This window comes from Mus caroli, unplaced genomic scaffold (assembly GCF_978045245.1).
Source record: "Mus caroli unplaced genomic scaffold, Mus_caroli_1 scaffold_16, whole genome shotgun sequence".
NCBI classification, from domain to species: Eukaryota; Metazoa; Chordata; class Mammalia; order Rodentia; family Muridae; genus Mus; species Mus caroli.
The window spans coordinates 95,446,539-95,470,737 of NW_028227271.1; the positions used below are offsets into that span (position 1 = coordinate 95,446,539).

General features: G+C 41.7%; 2 protein-coding genes across 4 annotated transcripts in view; one reads left to right on the forward strand and one right to left on the reverse strand.

Annotated features, from left to right (window-relative positions):
* Window positions 1-9,769, forward strand: part of Skp2 (S-phase kinase associated protein 2) — a 43,903-nt gene extending 34,134 nt beyond the window's left edge. For both annotated transcript variants that reach the window (XM_021183336.3, XM_021183335.3), the window contains exons 8-10: window positions 3,979-4,030; window positions 4,159-4,266; window positions 7,450-9,769. In XM_021183336.3, coding sequence (XP_021038995.1) covers window positions 3,979-4,030; window positions 4,159-4,266; window positions 7,450-7,663 — 374 coding nt within the window. In that variant the 3' untranslated portion in view covers window positions 7,664-9,769. The remainder of the gene's footprint in view (window positions 1-3,978; window positions 4,031-4,158; window positions 4,267-7,449) is intronic.
* A 1,433-nt stretch (window positions 9,770-11,202) lies between these two features.
* Window positions 11,203-24,199, reverse strand: part of Nadk2 (NAD kinase 2, mitochondrial) — a 40,584-nt gene continuing 27,587 nt past the window's right edge. Inside the window, exons 8-13 of one of the 2 annotated variants that reach the window (XM_021183622.3) lie at window positions 22,412-22,477; window positions 20,963-21,058; window positions 18,157-18,212; window positions 17,916-17,969; window positions 14,535-14,658; window positions 11,203-13,201 (exon numbers count right to left, since the gene is read on the reverse strand). In XM_021183622.3, the coding sequence (XP_021039281.1) occupies window positions 13,063-13,201; window positions 14,535-14,658; window positions 17,916-17,969; window positions 18,157-18,212; window positions 20,963-21,058; window positions 22,412-22,477 (535 nt within the window). In that variant the 3' untranslated portion in view covers window positions 11,203-13,062. The remainder of the gene's footprint in view (window positions 13,202-14,534; window positions 14,659-17,915; window positions 17,970-18,156; window positions 18,213-20,962; window positions 21,059-22,411; window positions 22,478-24,199) is intronic. The other variant, XM_021183623.3, reaches the window with a different exon arrangement.

Sequence of the window (24,199 nt, forward strand, 5' to 3'; positions counted from 1 at the left end):
TGTAGCGGTATCAGACCTTCTGCAACTGGAGTTAACAGACCCCTTGTTGTCGGGTGTTCTAGGAACCCAACTCCTGTCCTTTGCCAGAGCAACAAGTGCTCTCAGCCACGGCTCCGCCTTTTGAGTCTTTCTACCTTATTTTATGAGACCAGGTCTCTCAGTGACCCTGGAGCTCATTGATTGATATTGCTAGACTGGCAGGCAAGCATCTATTTGCCCAGTCCTGAGGTTATAGGTGAATGCTATGCCGCCTAGGTTTTTGGGTTTTTGTTGTTGTTGTTGTTGTTGTTGTTGTTCTTTTTGCACAAATGCTACAAATCAAACTCAAGTACTTTACTGACTGAGCCAACTCCTCAGTCCCAGAACTGGTTTTTTTTGTTTGTTTGTTTTTTGTTTTTTGGGTTTGTTTTTGGTTTTTTTGTTGTTGTTGTTGTTGTTTTGGGTTTGTTTGGTTTTTCGAGACAAGGTTTCTCTGTGTAGTCCTGGCTGTCCTGGAACTCACTCTGTAGACCAGGCTGGCCTCGAACTCAGAAATCCGCCTGCCTCTGCCTCCCAAGTGCTGCTCCACCACTGCCCAGAAGAACTGGTTTTAATAAAATAAAATTACTATGCAGACCCCAATGTAAATGTAGGTAAATACAATAAAGTCAGCCCTCTCAATCTATGGGTTCTGCATCCAGATTCAACCATTAACAGATCAAAAATAATCAGGAAAAACTACTGCATCTGTATTGAACTTCTAAGAACTTTTCTCAGCATGAGTCGCTGATCAGTTGAGTGTAACACACGGCATTTACATCATATTAGATATAAGTAGGGAACCTGGAGTCATTGCCCCAGGGGTACAAAAGCATGCCTTGACTGAGAAGTGGCTTTTATCTAGGAGCAAGCTTTGCTTACAAAGGAATGGTTTTGACAGTCTCAGGGCAGGTGTGCTGCTGCCATCTAGTGGTCAGCAGGCAGAACTGCTGCTGAACAGCACAGAAATCCAGCAAAATTGTCAACACTATTAGGATTGAATAATCCTACTAGAAACCTAATAAGCTAGCATTTACACCTTCAACTTTTTAATTCATCTAAAAGACAATGCGGGTGAACACGGGCGTTTCAAGTCAGATGGGGAATAACCATAGTGTTGGTAAAGCTGACACTTGGCTGTTTTTGTGCTGTGTGTATAACACTGAGAGTCTTAATTTGTACAGCTAAGAGGTTACAAAAGGAATGGTGTTTGTTGTTGTTCTTGTTGCTCCATAGCTCAGCCTCTGGCTAATATTCAATCTAACTGCATGAAGCCAAATCAATTTAGGTACTAAAATCAACCCTGCCTGGTGTCTTGAGCGTGGTATTAGCTCACCCTGGGGAAAGGTAATTTACTTCTTATGTTTAAATCGATGTGAACCAAACATCTTGAAATGCATCTTAACACTTAGGTTGTATTTGGAAACTGTTTGTTTGGGGCTTGATAAGAAGAAAGATCTGTCAGTCTCACATAATTGGTCTTCATGTGTGGTCTGAGATCTACACTTGAACCACTGCCATTGCAGATGCCTGTCTTCAGACAGAGAGGCAGAGGAGACCTGTAAAACTGCAGCCGTGTCTTGATTTCCTATCACTTCGACATTTTCCCTTTAAACACTTTATATTCTTATAGAATTATATGGCTATTCTCAGAAATCAAGATGATATAAAAATACACAGAGCAAAACAGACACACCACGAGCAGACTTCCTGAATGCTATAAATGAAGCTAGAATGGAGGGAAGAGAGTAAGGTGGAGTGGGTAGGTCTCCTGTAGCAAGAAGGGACTACCTTTGTATAGAACGGCCAGGGAGGACCTGTGATCCTGTAAACACCTGAATACATAGAGGTTTGTGGAAAGCCATTCTGGAGCTAGACGTAGTGGTCAAAGAGAAGGCCTCTTATTTAGATGAGAAATACATAGGCGCTTGTGGGAGAACATTCTGGAGCAAAGGACCATGGGTACAAAGGCCTTTGGTGTGGGAGCTAACCTATGAGGTGGTGGCAGAGGTAAGGCCGCCAACACAGAAGGAAGGAGCTGTGGCTATGCTGAGCGAGGCAGTGCCGTGACCTGACCTACCCTTGAAACTATGCACTCTGGTGCCACATTGAGAAAAGGCTGGAGGTAGGGGCGTGGGGGGAGAGGCAAACAGGGAGGACAATTAGGAATCTAGGGTGGTAATGGCTGAGGTGCTAAGACAGGATCAGATCTGGGCACATTTGGGACTGGCATAACAGGATTTGGTGACAGCAGACCGGGTATGAAGAGTAAGTAACACAGTTAACTGTGATCTCATGATCTCCAAAGTTTGGCCTAAGACACTGGACCCATGACATTATCAGGTGCTGTGCAGTTTAGGAGAGGGACAGAGCCAGGGCAGGAACGGACTGTTTTAGACATAAATCTGGATAACTGCCACACGGCCAAATCAGTATGTTGAGAAAGATTTGAAAATACAAAACTAATATAGAGGAAATGTGACCACAGATACATCTATGAGAGCAATCACTCAAATGTTATGTGGAGGTATCTATTTTAAATCAATTACATTTTAAAAATCTGTTTTCCATTTAAAAAGTGCCTCAGTTTATGTCACCCTCCTACAATTTCTGCACAGTGTATAATCCCAGTGCTCGCTCAGGCAGGTCACAACCTGGCGTGGTCCCTTCAACCCTTTCCTTCTCTACTTGTAGCAGGTTGTGTGTTTTGATGAAGATTACAGCGCACTGTGTTTGGTTTTGTTTTTCGTGCAAAACATTTCCTGGCATTTGTTTTACACTTAATTGTTTTGGGAAGCAGAGGCTCTCAGAATGTATCATGGCCAATGCATGATGATCAGAGGCCTTGCTGGAGTCTGTTTCTCCTTCCACCCTGCAAACTTGTGAGGCCTCACAGCCAGTGCTTCTGCTGCCAGCATCTAGTATTCACTAGTATTTCTTGCTCCACCCTCTGCAGATGTTTATGCTCTTGATATATTGTTTATCCTTTATGGTTTTTGGGGGGTTTTTTTTTGGTTTTTTTTTTTTGTTTTTTTTTTTTGGGTTTTTTTTTTTTTTTTTTTGGTTTTTTTTGGTTTTTCGAGACAGGGTTTCTCTGTGTAGCCCTGGCTGTCCTGGCACTCACTTTGTAGACCAGGCTGGCCTCAAACTCAGAAATCTGCCTGCCTTTGCCTCCCAAGTGCTGGGATTAAAGACGTGCACCACCACCACCCGGCTCATATTGTTTATCCTTAAGACTATTAATCTATTTAGCTTATGTCGAACACACTTTTTCCTACACTTCTATATGATTAGCATAGCAGAACTTTGTTTTATTTTTGAGGCAGAGTGTCACTATCTAGCTCTGGTTGGCCTAGAACTGGCTGTGTAATCTAGACTGGTCTACATATGCAGCAGTTCTTCAGCTTCTGCCTCCCTGCCCTGGTGAGTTTTGTGTGTGTGTGTATGTGGCCACTCTTTACCTAACCCGAGATTCCACAAGTAATTCATTGAAAGTTGCATTTAAAACCCAAAAATATATGGAATTTACTAGGTTGTAATCTGAGTTGAAAACTCATTCTTACAGTTATGGCAGAACAATTTTTTAATAAGTGTCCATGATTCCCGTCACTGAGCTGAAGAGACATCCTGGTACGCTGCTGTTTGCCTTTATGGACTGGCATTTGGTTCTGTTGGGGTTTGTCTTTCTGTTTGCTGTTATGAATTGGGATTTCCTGGTCTTTCCAGCCAGTTACTTTGCTACATAAAGAGTTGTAATCCAGGGGTTCCCACAGTTCCTTTAACATTTATGGCAGATTCCCAGCTGCTCTCCTGGATGCCCTCGGCAGGAAACTTCTATGTTGGGACAGTCCTGTGTAATGTCAAACTTCTCTAACTGCCTGCCTCAGATGCCCCATATGTCCTCTTCTCCTGCCTTGTTTAACAGTGACTGTGACCATGACATCTGTTTGCCTTTTCTAGATCTTTGTACCATAATTAAACGATGCCCCAACCTCATCCGCCTCGACTTAAGGTACTGTTTTAGATCAAACTTTGGAGTACATTGGCTGTTTGTGAAATGGGGTAGGATCTAAAGCAGGGATTAAGCAGCAGAACTGGCAACCGGCGTGGTTTTGACTCTTTTCTTCCTTTTGGTTGCAGTGACAGTATCATGCTAAAGAATGACTGCTTTCCAGAATTTTTTCAACTCAACTACCTCCAACACCTCTCGCTCAGCCGGTGCTATGATATAATACCTGATACTCTACTGTAAGTAGGATTTACATTTACGCTGGTGAAAAAGCACAGGCCAAAACTCGGTAGTAAAATCCATCTTTAGATGGATGAATACATGTTCAAAGCATGAACATTGATATTGATGTGCCACAAAATGCCCAGGAAAGAATATTGAAATAGTTCACAGAATGTCCTGAATTGACTAAGCTTATTAACTAGCAGAGCTACTGTCTTAGAATGCTATCCGAGTGTCTGAAGGAAGCTTTTTCCTCTGAGGCACCCACAGAGAGCACAGAAGGCACGCCCAATGTGAGTGTGAAACATCTCCCATTCAGTTTTAAAGCTCACAGGGAATTCCTGTAATGGGCATCTCGCATGGTCAGAGGGGGTGAAAAGAACTGGTCTATGAGAGTCTGATGCTATCTGAAAAGAGGGCATCTTATGTAGGTCCATGAAAGTTAAGAATCTCATGCAGGGATTGCTTACTTCATTCCAAAGTCTTCCTTACACCAAATAAAAGTCTACAGCGGTTTCACTGAGAACCACTAGGGGTCAGACCCTTGCACTCTGCCGGTGTCGTGCAGAAGAGTCATATGGCTTAGAGGAGAGTATGGTACTATCTATCCTACTATCGGAATGCCAGCTTTTAATTCTTCCTACCTAGAAATGGTGAATTTGAAAACAAATTATTTATTTCTCAAATGAATGGATTAGATCACTCTCAGTAATAAATGATCTATAAAGAATTAGGTAAAATTGGGAAGTCTGGTAATTATGTGACTAAACCAATCATTTTAACTAGTCTCATGTGCGTTAGCTAGCTAAGCTAGTGTCCTGTTTAGAAAAACACTACCTAAAAAGGATGCAAATGTTGCAGCTCAAATTCACATGCATGGAACTCTGATACAAATCCCCGAATCCAGAATTCTAGCATCCACAATTCCTAGGATCTTCTGGTGTCTTTGAGATGAGGAACACATCTGAAGTTCTTTGTAGAAATACCAGTGTGTCTCAAGGACACTGTCCACACAGCAGCCCGAAACACACTGAAAAATAGCTGATGTCCTATCTCAGAGATGGGAAAGTAAAATGTGAGTCTTTAATAGTGTTCTAAAATATTTCAAAAACCTTCAAGTCCCCCGCCACTGCAAACCCCGGCTAGATTTACTTTTTCCTTAATTGGCGTTGTCTCCCACTGACTTTTCTGGTCAGTATCCCGTTTCTCATTCCATAATAAACCCAAGTTGGAGAGAAAACTGATTTGAAATTAAGAGATTTGACAATTCATTAGACAAGGCATTTCGGGTTATAGAAAAAGAAGCTGGATTATGCAGGCGAGGAAAGGAGCAAGTCCTTTTTATTGATTTTGAGATCAAGTCTCACCATTTATTCCCCAAGCTGGCCTATGATCCAGCCTCAGCCTCTTGTATGATGACTGCCTTTTCATTAAACTTGAACTAAGAGCCCTAAAAGATGCTATCTTAACTGTTTTACACAAATGTAAAGAGCATCCTGTAAACGTATCCTGTTCCTCTCCCGCTGAAAAGGCAGATGCCCCTGACTGGCATTGCAGCCAACGCACACAAGAGGCAGTGATGGGCTTTTGTGGTGGGGTCTCATCCTGTCTCCTGCACGGCCGGGCAGGAGGCACCACCCAGAGCTGCTGCACGAAGCTCCTTTGCCATCTGCCAACACTCCCTTTCCCTTACTCCCACCAAGTTTCTTCTTTTAAATATTATCCACCATAGATGATGTAGCTTGGCTGCCTGGATATCCCAGAACCTGAATTCTCCCAAGTGTCCCCATTCTCAAATGTCACATAGGAGTTGTGCTAGGGACTGCTCTCCTCTTTAGTGGTGATGGGCGTAACCTCGTCTACAGTCAGTACACGGCAGTTCTTTGTTTCTACGTTCCAGAAGTTCAAAGATGCAATGTGTTCCTCTTCTGTTTTGATCTCTTGTGACCTCCTGACCTCGATGCCCCTTATAAGCAAACACATTTCGTGTCTACATCGTGCTTCTATTTACCAACTCTGCATCTTGTACCCCACCACATGCAGTAGACAGTATGGTGCTTACCTCTACCATTCATACACTAGAGGGGTAATGGGATGACCCATGGAGCCAGCCTCACCACAGATGGGCCTCAGATCTAACAAACCATCTGCTTTCAGCCAGTCAGGGCGCATCAGTGGTTCTGAGACTGGTGAGTAGAACTGTATAGAATATGCTGGAAGGCTGAGCCATTGGCACCCAAGTGACAATACAAACCTGCCTTATTTGAATACATATTGACTGTGACAACAAAAAGGCCACTGCTGTGCTCACTGATCCCCTGGGGGGAAGGGAGTGGGGGTTGCTGAATTTCCCAAATAAACATTCCCTGTCCTGCGACTCTGTACTATGTCCCAACCTAGAGCAAACACAGACCAGGGAGACGAAGCTGGGCATATAGACCTGTTTAAAGAGAATCGGCACCAAAACCCAGAAAGGGTTTTCTTTAGATAATCAGGGTCACGTTTGTGTGACCCTCAGATCTCACCGATAACAAAACTGTATATCGGGTAACATGAAATGTGTACAAAAAAGGTCTGTCCTATCAATAATAGGGGAAAAAATATGGAAAGAAAAGGTCATTGTCTGCTGTAAATTGGTATCCCATTTTTTTATGTGTACCCTGTGTAATCCCATGTAGAGAACACTTTAAGGAAGTCACTGGTGGGTTTCGGTGAAGCAAGGCCTGGGTGAGCCATTGCTAAGCCGCCCTCAGGTCTGTGGGTGGCCTCTGTTGAGAGAGCATAGTTCAAAGAAAGATCATGGCCAGATTCCTAACTTCCATGTGTTACATCACAGTGCAACGTTGACCATTTCTGGCTTGCTAGCTCCCACATCGCAGCAGCCCTTCCAGAGAGCTACGTGGACTAAGAAAGGAGGCAAATCCAGCTCAATTTAAAAAAAAATAAAATAAAAAAATAAAACTACATAGTTCCACGGGAGCCGCCCTGAATGAAACGCACAGGCTTGGTTCTGGACCCGCGCGGCGGGTCTGGCTGCTTTCTGTCCCCGCTTTTTTTTCCCCTGGATTATTTCCATAAGTCACTTCTTACAGATGATGTCAGTAGCTGCATTTTGCAGGCCGATACCAGTGATAGACAGTGGGCTGTAATAACTCGTCTGACAGCTGCCACACCTCCTGGAATTTGCTCTTTCTTTGCAGTGAACTTGGAGAAATTCCCACACTAAAAACGCTACAAGTTTTTGGAATCGTGCCAGAGGGAACCCTTCAGCTACTGAGGGAAGCTCTTCCTCGGCTGCAGATTAACTGCGCCTATTTCACCTCCATTGCAAGGCCAACTATGGACAGCAAGAAGAACCTGGAGATTTGGGGTATCAAGTGCCGACTGACTCTGCAAAAGCCCAGTTGTCTATGAAATGCTTACCGCAGGGCGGTGTTTCCTCTGGAACGAGGAACACAGGCAGCAAGTCCGCGCGTGCTGGAGTCCTTGGTTACTCTTCCTATGGCTTTGCCTTAGCCTTCACTTTATATGTATGTTAGGGAACCATTTGCGAGGTACAGCCACGAAGTGTTACTTTTTCAAAACTATAGAGCCGATTCTGTCAGTGCTGTGCCCTAAGGGCCTAAGCATCAGGTCTTTGGAGATTTTAGGAGAGCTTATGATTTCAACATGCTTTTTTACAAGCGACATTTGAGCCAACTCTTCCAAGTGCCCTTCTGATTAAGTCTATTTAGAATCAAGTTTTAAAAATTACCCGTGGCTAACAATCTTCATGGTGTTTGTCATAACTTTCTATCTATTTAATTATTCAGTATTTTATAAAACTTGACTTTGAAGAATAAGCTATATGTACGGTGAGCTGGACGGAAAGCAGCAGAGGCTGGTAGCATCTGAGGTGGTCTTTTCTGGGAATTAACACATTTCTACTCTGTGTGCAGGTATGAGGTTAGTTTCACAGAAGCACAGGAATGCATGATGTACCTAAAACTCTAAATGAGAAAACAAAAACACAGAGACACAGCCGGAAGCGGGACAGGATTGGTGCAGGATTTAAAACCTCAAAGGCTGTTCTCTAAAAGCAGGTTAATATGAAGTATCCTTTAATGTTTTTAGGAATTCTGCTATGTTTCCAGAATCTTAAATTAGGTGAGAAAATCTACTTGTGTGCTTTTTAAACTTTATAATCAATGTATGTTACAATATATGTGGGTTGTTTAGCTTTTTTAAGTTACTTGCTTTGTTTTAGGAATGTGATATTATTCTAGTCAGCCTTCTGAAAAGTCGGATAGAATTCTGAGCTGATCAGGTGTGCTGATCGTTACTTTAGTACTGCGGTTATTTTTTATATTACTCTGAAATCAAGAACTTGAAATTCGTTTAAGTGGTCTTAAACAGTAATCGCTTGAAACTGCCCGTGAGGTTACTGGACCTAAAATTGTTAGGTTGAACTGATTTCTGTCCATCGGCAATCTACACGGGAAGCGTGCGCATGTGCAGCTTCAGACCCGGGAAGCGTGCGCATGTGCAGCTTCAGACCCGGGAAGCGTGCGCATGCGCAGCTTCAGAGCAGGTGCCGCGACTTGCACTTCACCTAAGTGTTTAAGAATCACCGGGCATTAAACCTTTTGATAACAGGTGGGTTTTTAGCACTTGATACACAGAAGAAAGGGATCAAATTGTGTTTCTTAGAAAATGAAAAGAAAAAGAATTAAGGCAGTTACCTCTGTAGAGTATTTCCGTGCTACAATCCATTTCTATTAACTTCATCAAAAACTTTTAGTTAACAACATGAAGTGCCTTCATCTGCTCAGACCTAAAGAACATTTTCAGTGTCAGACAAGAATGGTCATGCTTCAATCCCCTAGTAGTTAAAAGAGTGCTAACTCCTACTTGAAACTATTGTTTACACATTAGTGATGGGCTGATGGCGGGCTCTGGCCTCCAGATGCCCTCAGACATACAGTACCTGATCTTCCTTACGCAAGTCCAGCTGTGAGCTATTTTTGCCAACATGTCGCGGTAATACATGTCGCAGTAATCTGTATTTTTGTATGTGATTTCTACTTTTATAGACTGATTTTAAAATAAAGTACATTTTTATAAGAACAAGTACTTGAGCTGCTTTTTATATCCTTTTCTGCAGTCCTTCAATTTAGAAAGCATCTATTTGGGTTGCCATTTAGGTCAGATAAAGATTTCAGCCACCTGTCCTGTCGGGCTTAATAAAAGTGATGTCTCAACTCACCTGAGCAGTGCACCTGTTGGCCTCCATGTGCTCTCAAGAACAATGACACTTAGGAGATATTTGTATCCCACTGTAGCAGCCTATGCTGCTTTAGACAGTGTGAATAGCTCAGGCCTGAGCTTCTAATAGTTGAGTCCGTTTGAACCTTTCATTTCCCAGGTCTTCTGATGGTTTTTTAGCAGTACCATCATCGTCCTGACTTTGTTTTATGATGGGAAATGTAAAGTACAGCCACTGAGCCTCCTCACACGTTTCAGCAATCCGGGCCAGATTCATTGCTCTGCTTCGATCCATTCCCTCATACAAACATAAGTTTAAGACAAAACTCAAGTGATAGAGTTTTGGCATTGTCAGCACTAAATATCAGAGTGGCATTGAAGCGCTGTCTCCCAAGTGTTTCCTTCTGTTTCTGAAATAAGACCACAGTGGCTTTAAGATGGCTGTATAGCCCCCCGCTGGCTTTGAACTTGGGATGGATCCTCAGTCTCTGCCTGTCAGGTGCTTGCTGGGATCACAGGTTTGTACCACCATTCCCAGTGTTGATCAGTCCCCCTTAAAGGTCCACCTCCTGCATTCAGTGTGTGTGTGTCTGTCTGTCTACCTGCAGAGGCCAGAAAATGGGGGTCCTCTTTAGCTCCTTACCTAATAAATATGACTTAAAATGCCTTAAAGTCCACCTTCCTTAAAGTACAAAATAGCCTCCTTGTTGACTTATGCACTCCAATCCCTCATAGAGTAAAATCACTGCATTTGAGACTAGACTTGGGAAGTCCTTTTGGAGATAAGGTCTTACCGTGGAGCCCACGCAGGCTTTAGCTCTGGGTTTTCCCTTACCCTCCAGATGGTTTGGATCACTTGAGTCGTCTTACTTCATTGCATTAGTTGTTACCCCTGGGAGGTTTTTAATGCGCTTAAGTACAGGGATATAGATAAACGCAGTGGCAGGTGCCTCTCTTGATTTAAATTCTAAATGTATATTATTTTCCTATCTTAGCAGTTAAGTGTCCTCCAAATACTTTTCACCATTCTGTTTGTGTCTGCAGACTGTGTATGCGCACACGTGGGGGTGCCTCGGGGGCCAGCAAGTGTCCTGCTGCATCATTCTTAGCTCTTAAGATCATCTGTCACTGAACCTGCACCCAGACTAGCAGCCTATGAGCCCCAGCAATTCTTTCTCTGCCACACACCCCTCCCCACTCCAGCTCCATCATCCATGCATCCAGCTGCACTTCCTTAATGCAGGCTAACTTCGACCAGTCAGCATTTTATGTGGCTACTGGGGATCTGAACTCAGTTTGTCTTTCTGTTTGTGTAGTAAGTCTTAAAGGCTTAAGCCATCTCCCTAGCCCCATACCCTTCATTTTTGAACGACACTTTAACTCAAGTGAACATAACTATTTGTTATTTTACTTACATAAAGATGAAATTGTTTGGTTATACAAAAGCTATCCATTCAAGAATATTAAAGCATAATGGAACATCAAAAATACTGAACTAAGTTATATTAAAAATACATTTTTGAATTAATCATTCTGCCCTCTGAATAGGCAGATTCACATAATCACTCTGCCACATGATGGCAGTGAACTAAGTCTACAGTGTACAGAATCACATGCCTGTGGGGATAGACTTGAAACATAGTATTCAGGGGAAAACTTGGGCTTTTATGTAGTGATTTCAGAAGAATTTAGGAAATAAGAAAACAAAGTAAAAATGGACAAAGGTTTAATTTTATTTGCATAAAGTGGTCATTAAAGGTTAACCCATTTAAAGACATTTTTGATATTCCAACATCCTTTGCCATCAGTCTATTACAAATAAATCCCTGCCTGCCACAGAGTAGAAGTTAAATTGTAGGCAGAGCACAGTAAGTAATTTTAATACCTTTCCAAGGGTAGTTTAAGAACAATTCCACACAGCTCATTACCAGTTAGTGGTACATATAAATAGATGTGTGGTAAATCATGGACAACCAGAGCTAGGTACATTAAAGACGAGAGTGGCATTTTTTTTTTCTAACAAGGTATTTTAAGCCTCTTAGGGAAATTCTCTATAGTGTAGAATTTAACTTTCATATAAAGTGATATCTTAAATATATCCATTTTTTTTAAAAAAAAGTTAAACTAGAAATTAGAGTTGGCTCAGATAAAAACACTTATTTCCTTCTACAGTCAAGGAAAGTGTTCTAAATAAACACACAAGCCCAGACAGATCTAAATTACCTCACACAGTGACATTCATTTTTCTTAATTGTTAAAGAGCAGCGTGTTGCGTTTGGCAAAGCTAAGAGCATTTGATCTCATCATACATCCTAGCTTTAGTTTTTGACTTCTGAGCTCACGAAGCTCAAGTTCCATAAACAGTCTATTTCGATGTCTATGCAACAATTCATTATATCATATATATCTATAACATGATACAGATATATGATAGACGGCACAGAATGAATCTTCAATAGACATTTTGTCAATAAAAAAGGAAATTCACCAACAACTGAAAATACACAAGTCTGGAAAATCCAGCATGAAAATACCATCCATTATCTAGCAAGGGAAGCTTTTCATGAAAACAAAGTCAAGAATTAAAATAGTTTTCTCCAAAACTAAGAGTGGTTTTCATACCAGAAGATGGGGAAGCTGTTTATCCCGCAAAGCTATTGTTTAAATTTTAGAATACAGTAAAAGGAAATCACAATACTAATTTAAGGCAATTCCAAAATTATGTCTGAGGTCCTAGGTGTTTACTAAAGAGTCCATTCCCAATACTAAAGGAAGGGTCTTTGAACATTTTACTGAACTAACAGAACACAATCATTGATTATCCTTCTAATCCTTGATTTCATAATAGAAATTCAAAACCAAAATCAGGAGGGGGGCTATCGGACTCAGTTACCTGTCTGAACAATAATTGCTATGGAAATCAATACTTTACAAAGTGCCAATGACATGTCCCATAGATGTGTTTCATCTAGCACTGATGACACCCAAAACAAGTCAGAATTTCTCTACAAATAATCTTAAAACTGCTCCCATGTTTTCAATCAATAGTGATTCCATCATGGTTTCCTAGAATTAGAAAATTCTTAGCTATAGAAAACACAATTTACCAACTTCAGTTAAGTCAACATCAGGATTTATCAAAATTCTCCATCATCAAATTTTTTTTAAAAATCTTTACTTTTAAGTACTATAAAAATAATGTACTAATCAACTGGTACACATGGCCAATTCCACAAAGTTAGGAAGAAAACAACACTTGTACAGTTAAATTTCAAATCCTAAATACTTAATCCTTTATTTAACCTGCCTCTAAGGAATATCGATGCTCTTGGTTACCAACTGTAAATAGTACAGAAGCTTCGACATAATTCTAGTCCACTTAGTCCGTCTCCCGGTGAACAGCTCTTGTCTGTCAGAATCAGCAGGAGAGCACACGCGGCCCATTTTGTCACCTTGACTCTAGTGGTAGCCTGTCATTAAGAACCATAACAAGGTCGGTCCATGGCTGGTCATCTGTATCTGCAGAAAAAAGATGTCTACTAATCACATCCAGGGTCTGAGTAAACCCTTCACTGTTCTAGAATCACAGTTCGAAGCTCATCTTCTTTATTGATCATCATTGAAGCAATTGCTCCGTCGTTAAACTCAAAAGATGTTCCTCCATCCACAACCATGCAGGCATCCCAACATCGAGAACGGACACAAACTCTAAGTGGAAGAAGATGACTCATTAAATCAGTATCAAGTTCTCAACCCTATGGTTTTGTTACCATAACTAGCAGCTTATTTGGCCTTAAGCTTGAGAGTTGGCTGCCCTCTGATTGGACAGTCAGTGACTGTAAACAATATGTAAACAATATGATCTAGATCTCAAATCGAAAATTCAGGGTAGAACCAGTCACTTGAGCGTTTCTGGAGGAGCTGCTGGGTTACTGTCATGAACTTCCGAGTTATTTCCATTACAAGGATTGAGTACAGTCTCTGTCCGGTATCATTTTTCTTAAGGTTATGTAATTTAAGCAGAGAAAAGTAAGTCTCTGACGTACTGTTGAATGAACAAAACACCAGCACCTTCTCTCAGCTGCTATTCCCACCCCTCCTCAAGTAGACCCACTATCCATCCATCACTGTAGGTAACTGACCAATCTTGAACTTTGTTTCAGTCATACAGTTTGGGGATGTCTTCATTCCACAAATGAATAAGGTAAGGCATTTTTTAGATGTTTATTAAATATGCCTTTGCGAAATACCAAGTATCTTTGCTACAATTTTTATATGTAGGCTGAGTAGCCCTTAACAAAAATGCCTAGTAATTGAAATCTTTTAGATAAGATTATATATATCATGTGTGTGTATATATGTATATATGTATATGTGTGGGGGGTGTGTATAAAAAATGAGGTATCTAGGGATGAAATATATATGTACACGTGTGTGTGTGTGTGTGTGTGTGTTTAGATAGACACACCTATATAAACAAAATGAGATTTCTGGGGAGAAACCTAAATCTAACAAAATGTACTTTTCATGTACACTGTACATTCACTATACATATAACCTCAAGCAACTTAATACAATTTGCGGGCACCACACTCTGACTGTGACATCACACAGAATTCCACTTGTGGCAGGCACTGTGTCTATGCTTCTGGGGCAGTGATTTCAGATACCATTCTCAGATACCTTGAGATAGACCAGATATCTTTTACAAGTATCTTTATTTCTCAGGCTTTTGTTGCCATGTTGTCATGTTAAGTTTTTACAGTATCTTTTCCAATCGCCTGTCACGAGGCCTTCTCCTCTGTATATTAGTTAACATTCCAACATAAGACAGTTAAATATAAAAACATAAATAAATATAAATACATGCACACCTAAATTAACTCTCAAATGAATAAAGCAAAGGCTACAATGTTTATTCCTAAGGGGAGAAAAATACATTTGTCTCAAGGTCTCAATGAGAGAAGGATGCTTTTGCTTGTTTCTGTGTTCCCGTTGCTCTTTTCACTGTATCACTGGAATGAAAGGAGTGGCTGCTTACTTTGAGGAGAAACAACGCTGACGGCTGCTGGAGAAAACTCTGTTTGCTATTGGCTCTCGTATACTGAAAAGTATTTTTGGTTCTTCTGGACTGTAGAGCAATGATTCGTTATATTCGTTTGTTACTATAAGGGAAGAACAGCAGATTTAATAAAGAATGGTCCCATCTGAGAAGCATCTGAGAGTGCGCTCTTTCCCACTGAAAGCATTTGGTGAGCCTATCTCTTGGGAACTCAGAAATTAATGACCATTAAGTTCAATCATTAACCCACAAAACGCATTCATCAGCCACCACAGAGAAGAAACAGGTACAACTGGGAAAACGAGAGAAATAAATACCACAAGTAGGAGTTAATGGCTGCAGTGGGTAGACTCTGGAGAGGCACAGCCCAGGAGACTTCATCCCAGACTGCTGCTCGCTGCTGATATGCCTTTCCTACCATTATTACATACCCTAAAGCGTCCTGGGCATCAGCCCACCTCCTGAGTAAATTTCCTACAGATCAACATGAAGATGAACTAACATGAATTAATGCTATTTAGATGAATTAATGACTTTATAGAATTCAGATCATCATAGGAAGAAAGTTTAAGGAGGTAGTTTTAGTTGTTGGCCAGAATGATGTAGTAATAAAGTTAGAAGCAAGAATAGAATGCGCCAAGCCGGGCAGTGGTGGCGCACGCCTTTAATCCCAGCACTTGGGAGGCAGAAGCAGGCGGATTTCTGAGTTCGAGGCCAGCCTGGTCTACACTGAGTTCCAGGACAGCCAGGGCTACACAGAGAAACCCTGTCTCGAAAAACCAAAAAGAAAAAAAAGACTAGAATGTGGCCTTCTTCATAGACTAGTAAGCAAAGGCTGAATAATAAAGAATACAATGAGCGTTCAAAAATTGCACTAAGAAGAAAAATAGGCTTGGGACAGATTTGTGACCAAGGAAAAACATTCATTCTAGGTCAGGTCCACAGATAAAGCCAGGTGTGCAGTATGATAGAGCAAGGCCGTGGGAAACTGTTGCTTTAAACTTATAATGAGCTTACAGAATGAGTGAAGCACTGCTTTGAATTCACTATTGGCATCCTTCTTTTACCCCCCTTTGCTGTAGCATTTTATCCATGAGGGAATTTTATAAAGAACTTCTGTCTAAGAAGGCATAAAAAGGCTGAAAGAAGAACTAACGTGGGGCTTTTGGGCTCTGCTCCATCCACCAAATGTATACATGTATACATATCTGTCTGTCTATACGTATATACACTTAAAGAGTTAAAAGAGTTCAGAGTTTCTCCCTGGGCATTGTCGCCAGCCCCAGATAATTAAGTTTTGTCCCATCTGTAGTGCTGACCCTTTACATCACCACCATACCACTTTGCTGCCTGCCTCTGTTTACCCTATGATGTTAATTCTGGCATATGGCGGGTTTCCTCAAGTATCACGTCAGAGCTAACAATAAGAAAATGCAACCTCAAACCATCAATGGCATACGCTTTCTCCAGTGAGACTGCTGTGTCTGAGGATGTCTGCAGAAACTTTTAGGACCCATTTTGTATCTAACAGGCACCTGAAGCTCGGCAAGCAGAACATGCATTAGTTAGAGATAACTAGACAAGCCAGGCATGGTGGCACACGAGTATTAGTTAGAGACAACTAGACAAGCCAGGCATGGCGGCACAAGAGTATTAGAGACAACTAGACAAGCCAGGCATGGTGGCACACGAGTATTAGAGACAACTAGACAAGCCAGGCATGGCAGCACACGAGTTCACTCTCAGCTGCTTGAAGGTAGGAGGATGACTTAAGCCTAAGAGTAATTTGAGGCCAGCCTGTATACCAAATATTGTTTTCTTCAAAGACAAAGAAAGAAAATAGCAAAGAACATCTATCCAAGAAAGTTAAAAGTGAAAGTTTACCTGAGCACCACATTAAAAGAAAACAGTAAGGCTGACTGTCTAATAATATGCCTTATTGTGGAACTATTGGTAGCATTTTATGTGTATGTTCCTGAGGTTACAGTAAGGACATTATCTTACTAAACCCATTTTAAGCTGAAATGTACTTAGTACTCATGGCCTCCTGAGCAGCACAGCCACACACCAGGAGGCCTGTGCACTGTGTGCCTTCTGTGGCTGACGGGGAGCTACAGCCTGCTGCCCGGCCCTGCTCAGGGCCCCAGGAAATACTTCAAGCAACACTAATCTGGGAAAAGCTCGACAATTAAGGTACACAGCTTCTACTAGTAGTTTTATTCTTTTAAATCCTTGTTTAAGGTTAAAAAAATCCATATTTGGTTCCTTTTTTAAAAAAAAAAAATCTAACCTACAATAAAAGTTAAATAGAAAATGTGTTGGCTATGAAAGAAACTTCCAAAGAGAGGTTGTGGGAAGGTGTGTGATGGCGACTGCCACTCACCTGCTACCTCCTGCAGACGGCTCGATCTGCACAAACACCCACTCAGGAAAACCCTACACACTATCAAATGAAAGTAGCCTTACACACTATCAAATCTAAGTCCGCCTCTGCAGTCTGGGTGCAACTTCAGTAGAAATTATACAAATCTCAGCTGTGTTAGGTTACTGTGTTGGGGTTTGCTCCTGCCGTAACATTAGTGCATAGCTGTACTTAAGGCACAGAAGAGGCGCTTATCTGATTCACGGGTGCCCTGCGGGCAGTCAGGGCACTAAGAACACCTACCACATCTACCTTTCTTTACTTCTCATGCTGTTTAATCTAAGTTATATAGCAGGAAAGTGCAGGCGCCAATTTCCTTTCCTTGATACCAATTTAGTGCTAATGCTAACTGATGAGGCATGACTAAAATCGTTTTAAGTCTCAAACTGAAAATAAGCAGAATCAATTCGATAGTGTTAATACAATGAAAATCAGGGCCATGACTAAGGAAAAACCTACAGCGACAGCATGAATTTAAACACTTATTTCCTATTTAAAATCCATCCATGCTCATCCTGTCACCGGGAAGTGCTTAGAGTGGCAGTAACGTGGCACAGGCTGTAGCTCATGGTGAACACAAGTGAACACTATAAAAACTCCAGCATTCAGATAGGCAAGAGGGCTCACACCTAGTGACTTCAAATCCACAGGAGACAGCCATCCTCCTGCCTCCAAAAGACAAAAGAACCAACCCCTGTAAGCTGTGCTCTGATCCACAAACCCCGTGGGTGTGTGTGTGTGTGTGTGTATTCACAAAAAAATAAAATAAAAATGTAATTTAAAAGCTTTTTCTTGGAAGCCCTACTTTAAAGTTACCTTTTTAAAGCCACAATTAACAGAACAGTGTTGTACCATAATTAAGCAGATGTTCATAATACTGTTCTTTCTCAAAGCTGACAGAAATAAGCTATCTGTAACTAACACCATGTGGTACCAACCTTTTTCTACCAAGTCTTTGTTCAATGGAAGAGTCAGATTTCCTTGTCGTCTTGCTGTTGACAGAGGGAAGATGGGAAAAGCTTCAGTTCATATTGTAAGTCACACAACACAGATACGCAGCATTACATAGCCCATTGCACAGCACACAGTAACTCCGCAGTACGCAACACAAATACACAACGTGCCCATTACACAGTACACAGTAACTTCGCAGTACACAACCGCTGTTTCCGTACTCACCAATATGTAAAACATCTTCAACAGCCTGCGCTGCAACCCTGTTAATATTGAACGACCTAGAGGAAAACAAGCACATAATTCTAGGTTTTGTCCTAAAAGCACACTAGCAGTGGGAAGTGTATGATGTACTTAACATATAAAGGATTCTTAAAATTGAGACAACTACAGATTAGTGGCTACAAACAAAAACTATATTGCTGTAGGGGTGACTCTCCCTACTCTTCTTGATAGAAATACAGAAGCTGCACGCAGAAAACAGGTGAGCACTGCAAAGGCTTGAAAGTAACCTGTTTTCAGTTCCACAAAGAACCCAACTGGATAAACCGGGTAAGAACTGAAGTGTATCTCCACACATTCCATTTCCACATAAAATGCAGACTGGAAGCTGTCTTTTTTTTTTTTTCTATTCTCTCTCTCTCTCTTTTGGTTTTTTTTTTTTTTTTTTTGGTTTTTTTTTTTTTTTTTTTTTGGTTTTTTCGACACAGGGTTTCTCTGTGTAGAAGCTGTTCCAGGACAGCCAGAGCTATACAGAGAAACCCTGTCTCGAAAAAACAAAAAAAAAAAAAAGAAGCAACAGCTATCTGATGCCAGTCTACGGGGTACAAACGTGTCTGACATTAACCGGACCGATGAGAAAGGGCAATCACTGGCTAACTGCAATTCCTAGTCGTACTCCAGTGGGAAATGTCTGGACATACAAAGATGAGCTTTCTTCAAACACTTTCAGCCCATATACATGTTAGATTTCAGAGTTCAGCTCCCCCTCACTATGTAACCTCGCCACTAAGTACCTCAGGGAATCCAAGTGAACAATGCCCTCAAGGCTGGCTCACCAGCCCCCACGGGGACAGTCCCTAGTGCCTCTCCTGCAGCTCAGCATAGTGACCTTAGTCACCGAGTCGGAAAGCAGCAGAGCCACAGCATGGCAGGAGCCTTCCTCTCTGCATCGCTACTAAAGGAGAGCTAGCTACCTGTCCACTAGGAATGCCCACACTGGACTTTAATGAGCTGTTAAACCACTGAGACCGGGGGTTTTCTCTTACCTGGAGTTTTTATAGCTTACCCTGAGTCTCACATCCCCATACAATTCATATTCAAAACAAAATCCTTCTTTTTCAGATAAACTTCTTTTTCTCCCTCAAGAATCATAAAACAAGATAAAGAAACAGAATCCTAATCCTTCCTGTCATATGGTGAAACTACTAAGTGGTTTATTAAGCTCACCTAACTCCCACCCTATACTCAAATGACAATAATATGCCCTTTCTTACAGAGAATGCTGTGAAAGAAAAGGGAAAGAGTCCCGGGAACCATTTCTAATTCTCACTGTGGACCTCCAAAGATGTGCTTATTACCATTTTCCGTTGAAAAAATATTTCCATGATCAGTGAAGCCTGGTCATTGTCACACTTAGGAGACGGTTAAAAACTAGTTTTGCATTTTATCAGATGATATAATTTTTACAATTCTGGGGGATGGGATGGGAGATGGGAAGCGCACACATATTGCCACGCACATAGAAGTCAGGGAGTAACGTTTGGGAGTTCTCTTCTTGCACCACGCGAGCCCTGGGGAACTAAACTCTGGTCGTGGTGAGCTTGGTAACAAGTGCTTCATCCACAGAGCCATCCTGTCAATCATCCTGGCTCATGAAAACAGTGAAGCGATGCCTATGACACAGCAGCAACAAGTGACATCACACAAGCCCAACCTAAGAGTGACATTTGACAGGAGAGTTTATCTTATTTTATTTTATTTTGAGGCAGAGTCTTACTATGTAGCTTCAAACTATCACCCTCTTACCTCGGCCTCTCAAGTGCTCGCCACAGCACACAGCTAAGAACTAAACTGACACTGTGTATGCTGGTTTTGAGAGCATCCATTTATTTAAGAAAGATCTGAATAAATACGTAGTAGGCACTATACCCTGCTAACACACAAAACTTGAACAAGAGGAAAACAAAAACACTAGGCACCCTTTCAAACCCTTGAAAATGTCCAAGGCATCGCATGTTAGCCTAGTAACCGTGCTCTGCCAGCTCTGCCAGCTCTGCCAGCTCTGCCAGTGAGAAGGTGCTGAAGGATGAAGGGCGCCACCATTGTGCTTTTGAAAGAAGGTTAAGGACGACTGCCTACAGAGAACTGCACTTGAAGGCTGGACGCTTTCACACTGAATGGAAAGTATTCAGAAATCCAGAGCAAGAAGATGAATTGAACAAAAGCAAAGGCTAAAGGAGAGAAAGGTGTGTGCAGAGAATGACAAGCAGGCTGCGGTGTCTGCAGACCTCTGATGGGCAGGGTGAGGGTGAGGGCCCGGAGAAAGAGGACAATGTCGGCAATGGCAACACTTGCCAGGGTGTGCGTGTCAGAGCAAGCAGTCTGTACACAGCACCGGCCAGTGTTAAAGCAGACAATGAAGGAGAAAAGGAGGCCAGGCACAAATAGCCACTAAAAAACCATGATGCCCAGACCCAAGTGGCAGCAGCAGAGGCTGAGAAAGCTGGTACCGATTTGGGAACGGCAAGGATCTGAAGTGATGTGTGCGGAGGGGAGAGCAAAAGGCGGCAAGAAGGAGAGAGTAATGTTTTTCCTCTAGAGGAGGAGTCTGGGTAATTCGTGGCGGAGGCAAACGATGCATGGAAGACGGAAAACCCTGCAGACAGGAAGGTGAGCTTTAAACTGCGGATCCACAAACTGCTGTCCTGCACACTAGAGGACAGCGGACACACCCACATAGGATAGAACGTACATTCTGTTGCTGAAAGAGGTCCGCACACCTTGACAGGGAGCAGCCCACGCTACTCACCAGGCCTTTGATCCTGTCCCAGTGCACAAATTGAGCCCTGAGCTCTTCTGCTTCTCCCATGGGCCGTCATCAACTGAAATTTCATAGTAGGAAGCCCTAGGGATTGAAAGCAGAAAACTCTGTTCACTGAGCTGTGTGAGGCCCTCACAGTTCATGAAATTTAAGTAAATCAGCTTGACCAAGACATATCTGACTTGGCAGGCATAGACATCAATTGCCATGCTAATTCCAGTCCTGATTGTGGGAAAAACTTAGAAGGACACCCGTAGGCTTTTCTCCATGGCCTCCTGATCTACATACCCCTTCCTATCCCAAGGTTAGTGTTGTAGACAGGCCTCGTACGGCTCTCCATCAGTGCTGCTCTCGTGGGACCTAACGCGGCGCCTCCTTTCAGAATTCAAACAGTCAATCGCATCCTTAGGTGCCTTTCTCGGTGCCTGTCCCCTCTATACCTAATTCTTTGTGTGACATTCTCATTTAAGCCATATGCTAATAGACCATTTTAAATGGTAGTGGGCTAACAGATAAAACCATAAAGAAAATTTTCAACCAACTCTATACCAGCAGACAAGACTAAAAGTAAAATCAGAAGTCTCATTTCTTTTTTTGTTTGTTTGTTTGTTTTTGTTTTTTTCGAGACAGGGTTTCTCTGTGTAGCCCTGGCTGTCCTGGAACTCACTCTAGACCAGGCTGGCCTCGAACTCAGAAATTCGCCTGTCTCTGCCTCCCCAGTGTTGGGATTAAAGGTGTGCACCACCATGCCCGGCTTAGAAGTCTCATTTCTTGAACAGCTGACATGTTTTAGAATATTCCATAAATATGAAATCAAATGAACATAATGCTATTCTTTAAACACAGAGTGGATGACAGAAAGACTGAAGTATGTAAAACCCTACTATGTAAACTTCCTTCAAATAATGGTGTCACGGACAAACGCTGGACTGTTTCTTCAGCAAATTAAAAAGTTAAAACCTTAATAAGATACAGGTTTTCAAAAGAGGTTACTACACACACCTGCACACTAACACTAGACCAACTCAGTCTAACTCCTTCAACTTCTCCAAGTTCCTAATGAGTTTTACGTGACCTAACTTCTTGTTTCTTTCGTTCTTTATAAAGGACAACAGGCCTACAATTCACCTTTATCTATTTCATAGGTCAGTTATTTTTCCCTCTGAAAAGCACATTAGATGCTTGTTATGCACAGACACGGCAGCCACATCCCAGCCGCATCTGCTACTGTACTAGAAGGAAGCGGAAATGAGGAGTGAGAGCGGAGAGGATCAGAAGTAAGTGGGAGGGGAAGGCAGCCAGGGGAGAGGCGTAGAGCCCAAACGGTGAGAAATTTAGTGTCACTTTACATGCAGGTCAATTGGAATTAGTTAATTCACACGATTTTTGTTCAAGGGAAATTATTTTTAAAGCAGCAAAAAAAAAAAAAAAACTCACAGTCCCTTTAGATTGGGTATATTTCTTCTTAAATTGTCCACTGCTACAGCCCAACAATAAGGCATTCTAGGTTAGAACAGACAGAAAAGAAAACACATGGGCTTTTAAAATGTTCTTCCATCTGAGGACATTAAGACTGAGGCAGGAAAAAAAAACACTGCTGCCCTCCACATCTTCCAAGCAAAGCGCACAAGGTTCCGGAGCACAGTATAGCCTCACCACAGCTCAGGGAGCAGGAATAACAGGCTCAAGGGACAGTTTTGTCTCTAAATAATTATGAGATCTACGCAAATTATCTGACCCTTCTGGAACTCACCGCTCTCACTGATAAATACAGCCACCTTCCTCCAGATCTGCTGTGAGCACTAAGTAACAGATTACAATACACACAGCTTGACAGACAGCAGAAACTTATTGTGTCCGTGTTCTTTCTGCCTAAGGGTCTAGTCAGAGGTTTTAAAAATAAGCCCTAAAGCCTTCATACTAGTCACACGTGTTCAACCACCTCCAAAGGGAATCACTGCTTGCTTATGGTACTGAAGATCTACAGAGAGCCTCAAGAGAGAAAGCAGCAGCAGCAGCAGCCATCGCCCTGGGAGACTCCACTGACCCAGAGTCTGTCATCTGGGGTCAATTTCCCTCCTCTTGTACAGTAGACACCAGGAATGCAGCCATACAGGCAGCAGCTCTCTGCAGCTAACCACACCTCTGCAAACACAGCCAAGTAAGCCCAAAATGGCTTCCCACAGGAAACATGGACTCACAGAATTTTTTAATTTAACAGATGCTGTCGGGTGCCTTTCTCGTCTTTTCCTCTCTCCTATAATCACAAATCTATCATCTCTATATTGTGTGAAATATGACATGCAGCATGAGATAAAACTTTCTGAATGGACAGATCACATTTCTTACTATGTTAAAATAAATACATGTTGTCACTTAAGTATTTCATAAATTCTCTGTAAATACTTTATTTCTTGAAACAATATTCTAAAATTTTCAATGTTTGTACTAACCTCCAAAATGTTAATATTACCTTCTTCATATGTATCTTTGTTTCCCTAGTGACTTATACATGCTACATAACAGGCTACCAATATATTCTTTCCTTTCCATTAGTTTATTTATTTATTCACCTTACATCCCGATCACAGCCCCCTCACCTCAGCACACTATATTATTATTGAATTAATATTACATACAATAAACTAACCACAATAATTCAAAAGGATTTTTTAAATTATTCTGCCCCCTTAGTCATTACCATTTTAATGTAAACTGGATTTATAATAAAACCATTTACTTAGTACTATCTGGAATGTAGAAGTCACTTTTAGTAAGCAAATCTCTCTCCTCATTAACTCCTTATGAAAGGATATAACCTGCAATTAGGAGAACTAGCAATGGTCCATAAGTTACAACTAGGGACTCAGTGGCACGGCTCACACAGAGTTGTGTGGTTCTGGTAACAACGTGGTAGGAGATGAACTCAGCTCCAGTCTACACCTAGTTCATACAATGTATAAAATGGGGAAACTACATGCAGTGTGCTACAGTGGGACTGACTTTATTTAATGGTGGTTATTTTACAGGGAGCAACCATGTTGTTTTAGAGATTGGTAAAAAATGTTGGTATTTAAAAAACACATTTATCAGTAATAGAGTAGATACTCTGTTTTTACATTAAATTAATTTTGTTAGCAATAGTTATATCTATTTGTGCACGTGCATGTGCATGCACTACTGTGAATTAAACCTTCAGTCATGCAAGGCAAGCACTCTGCCACT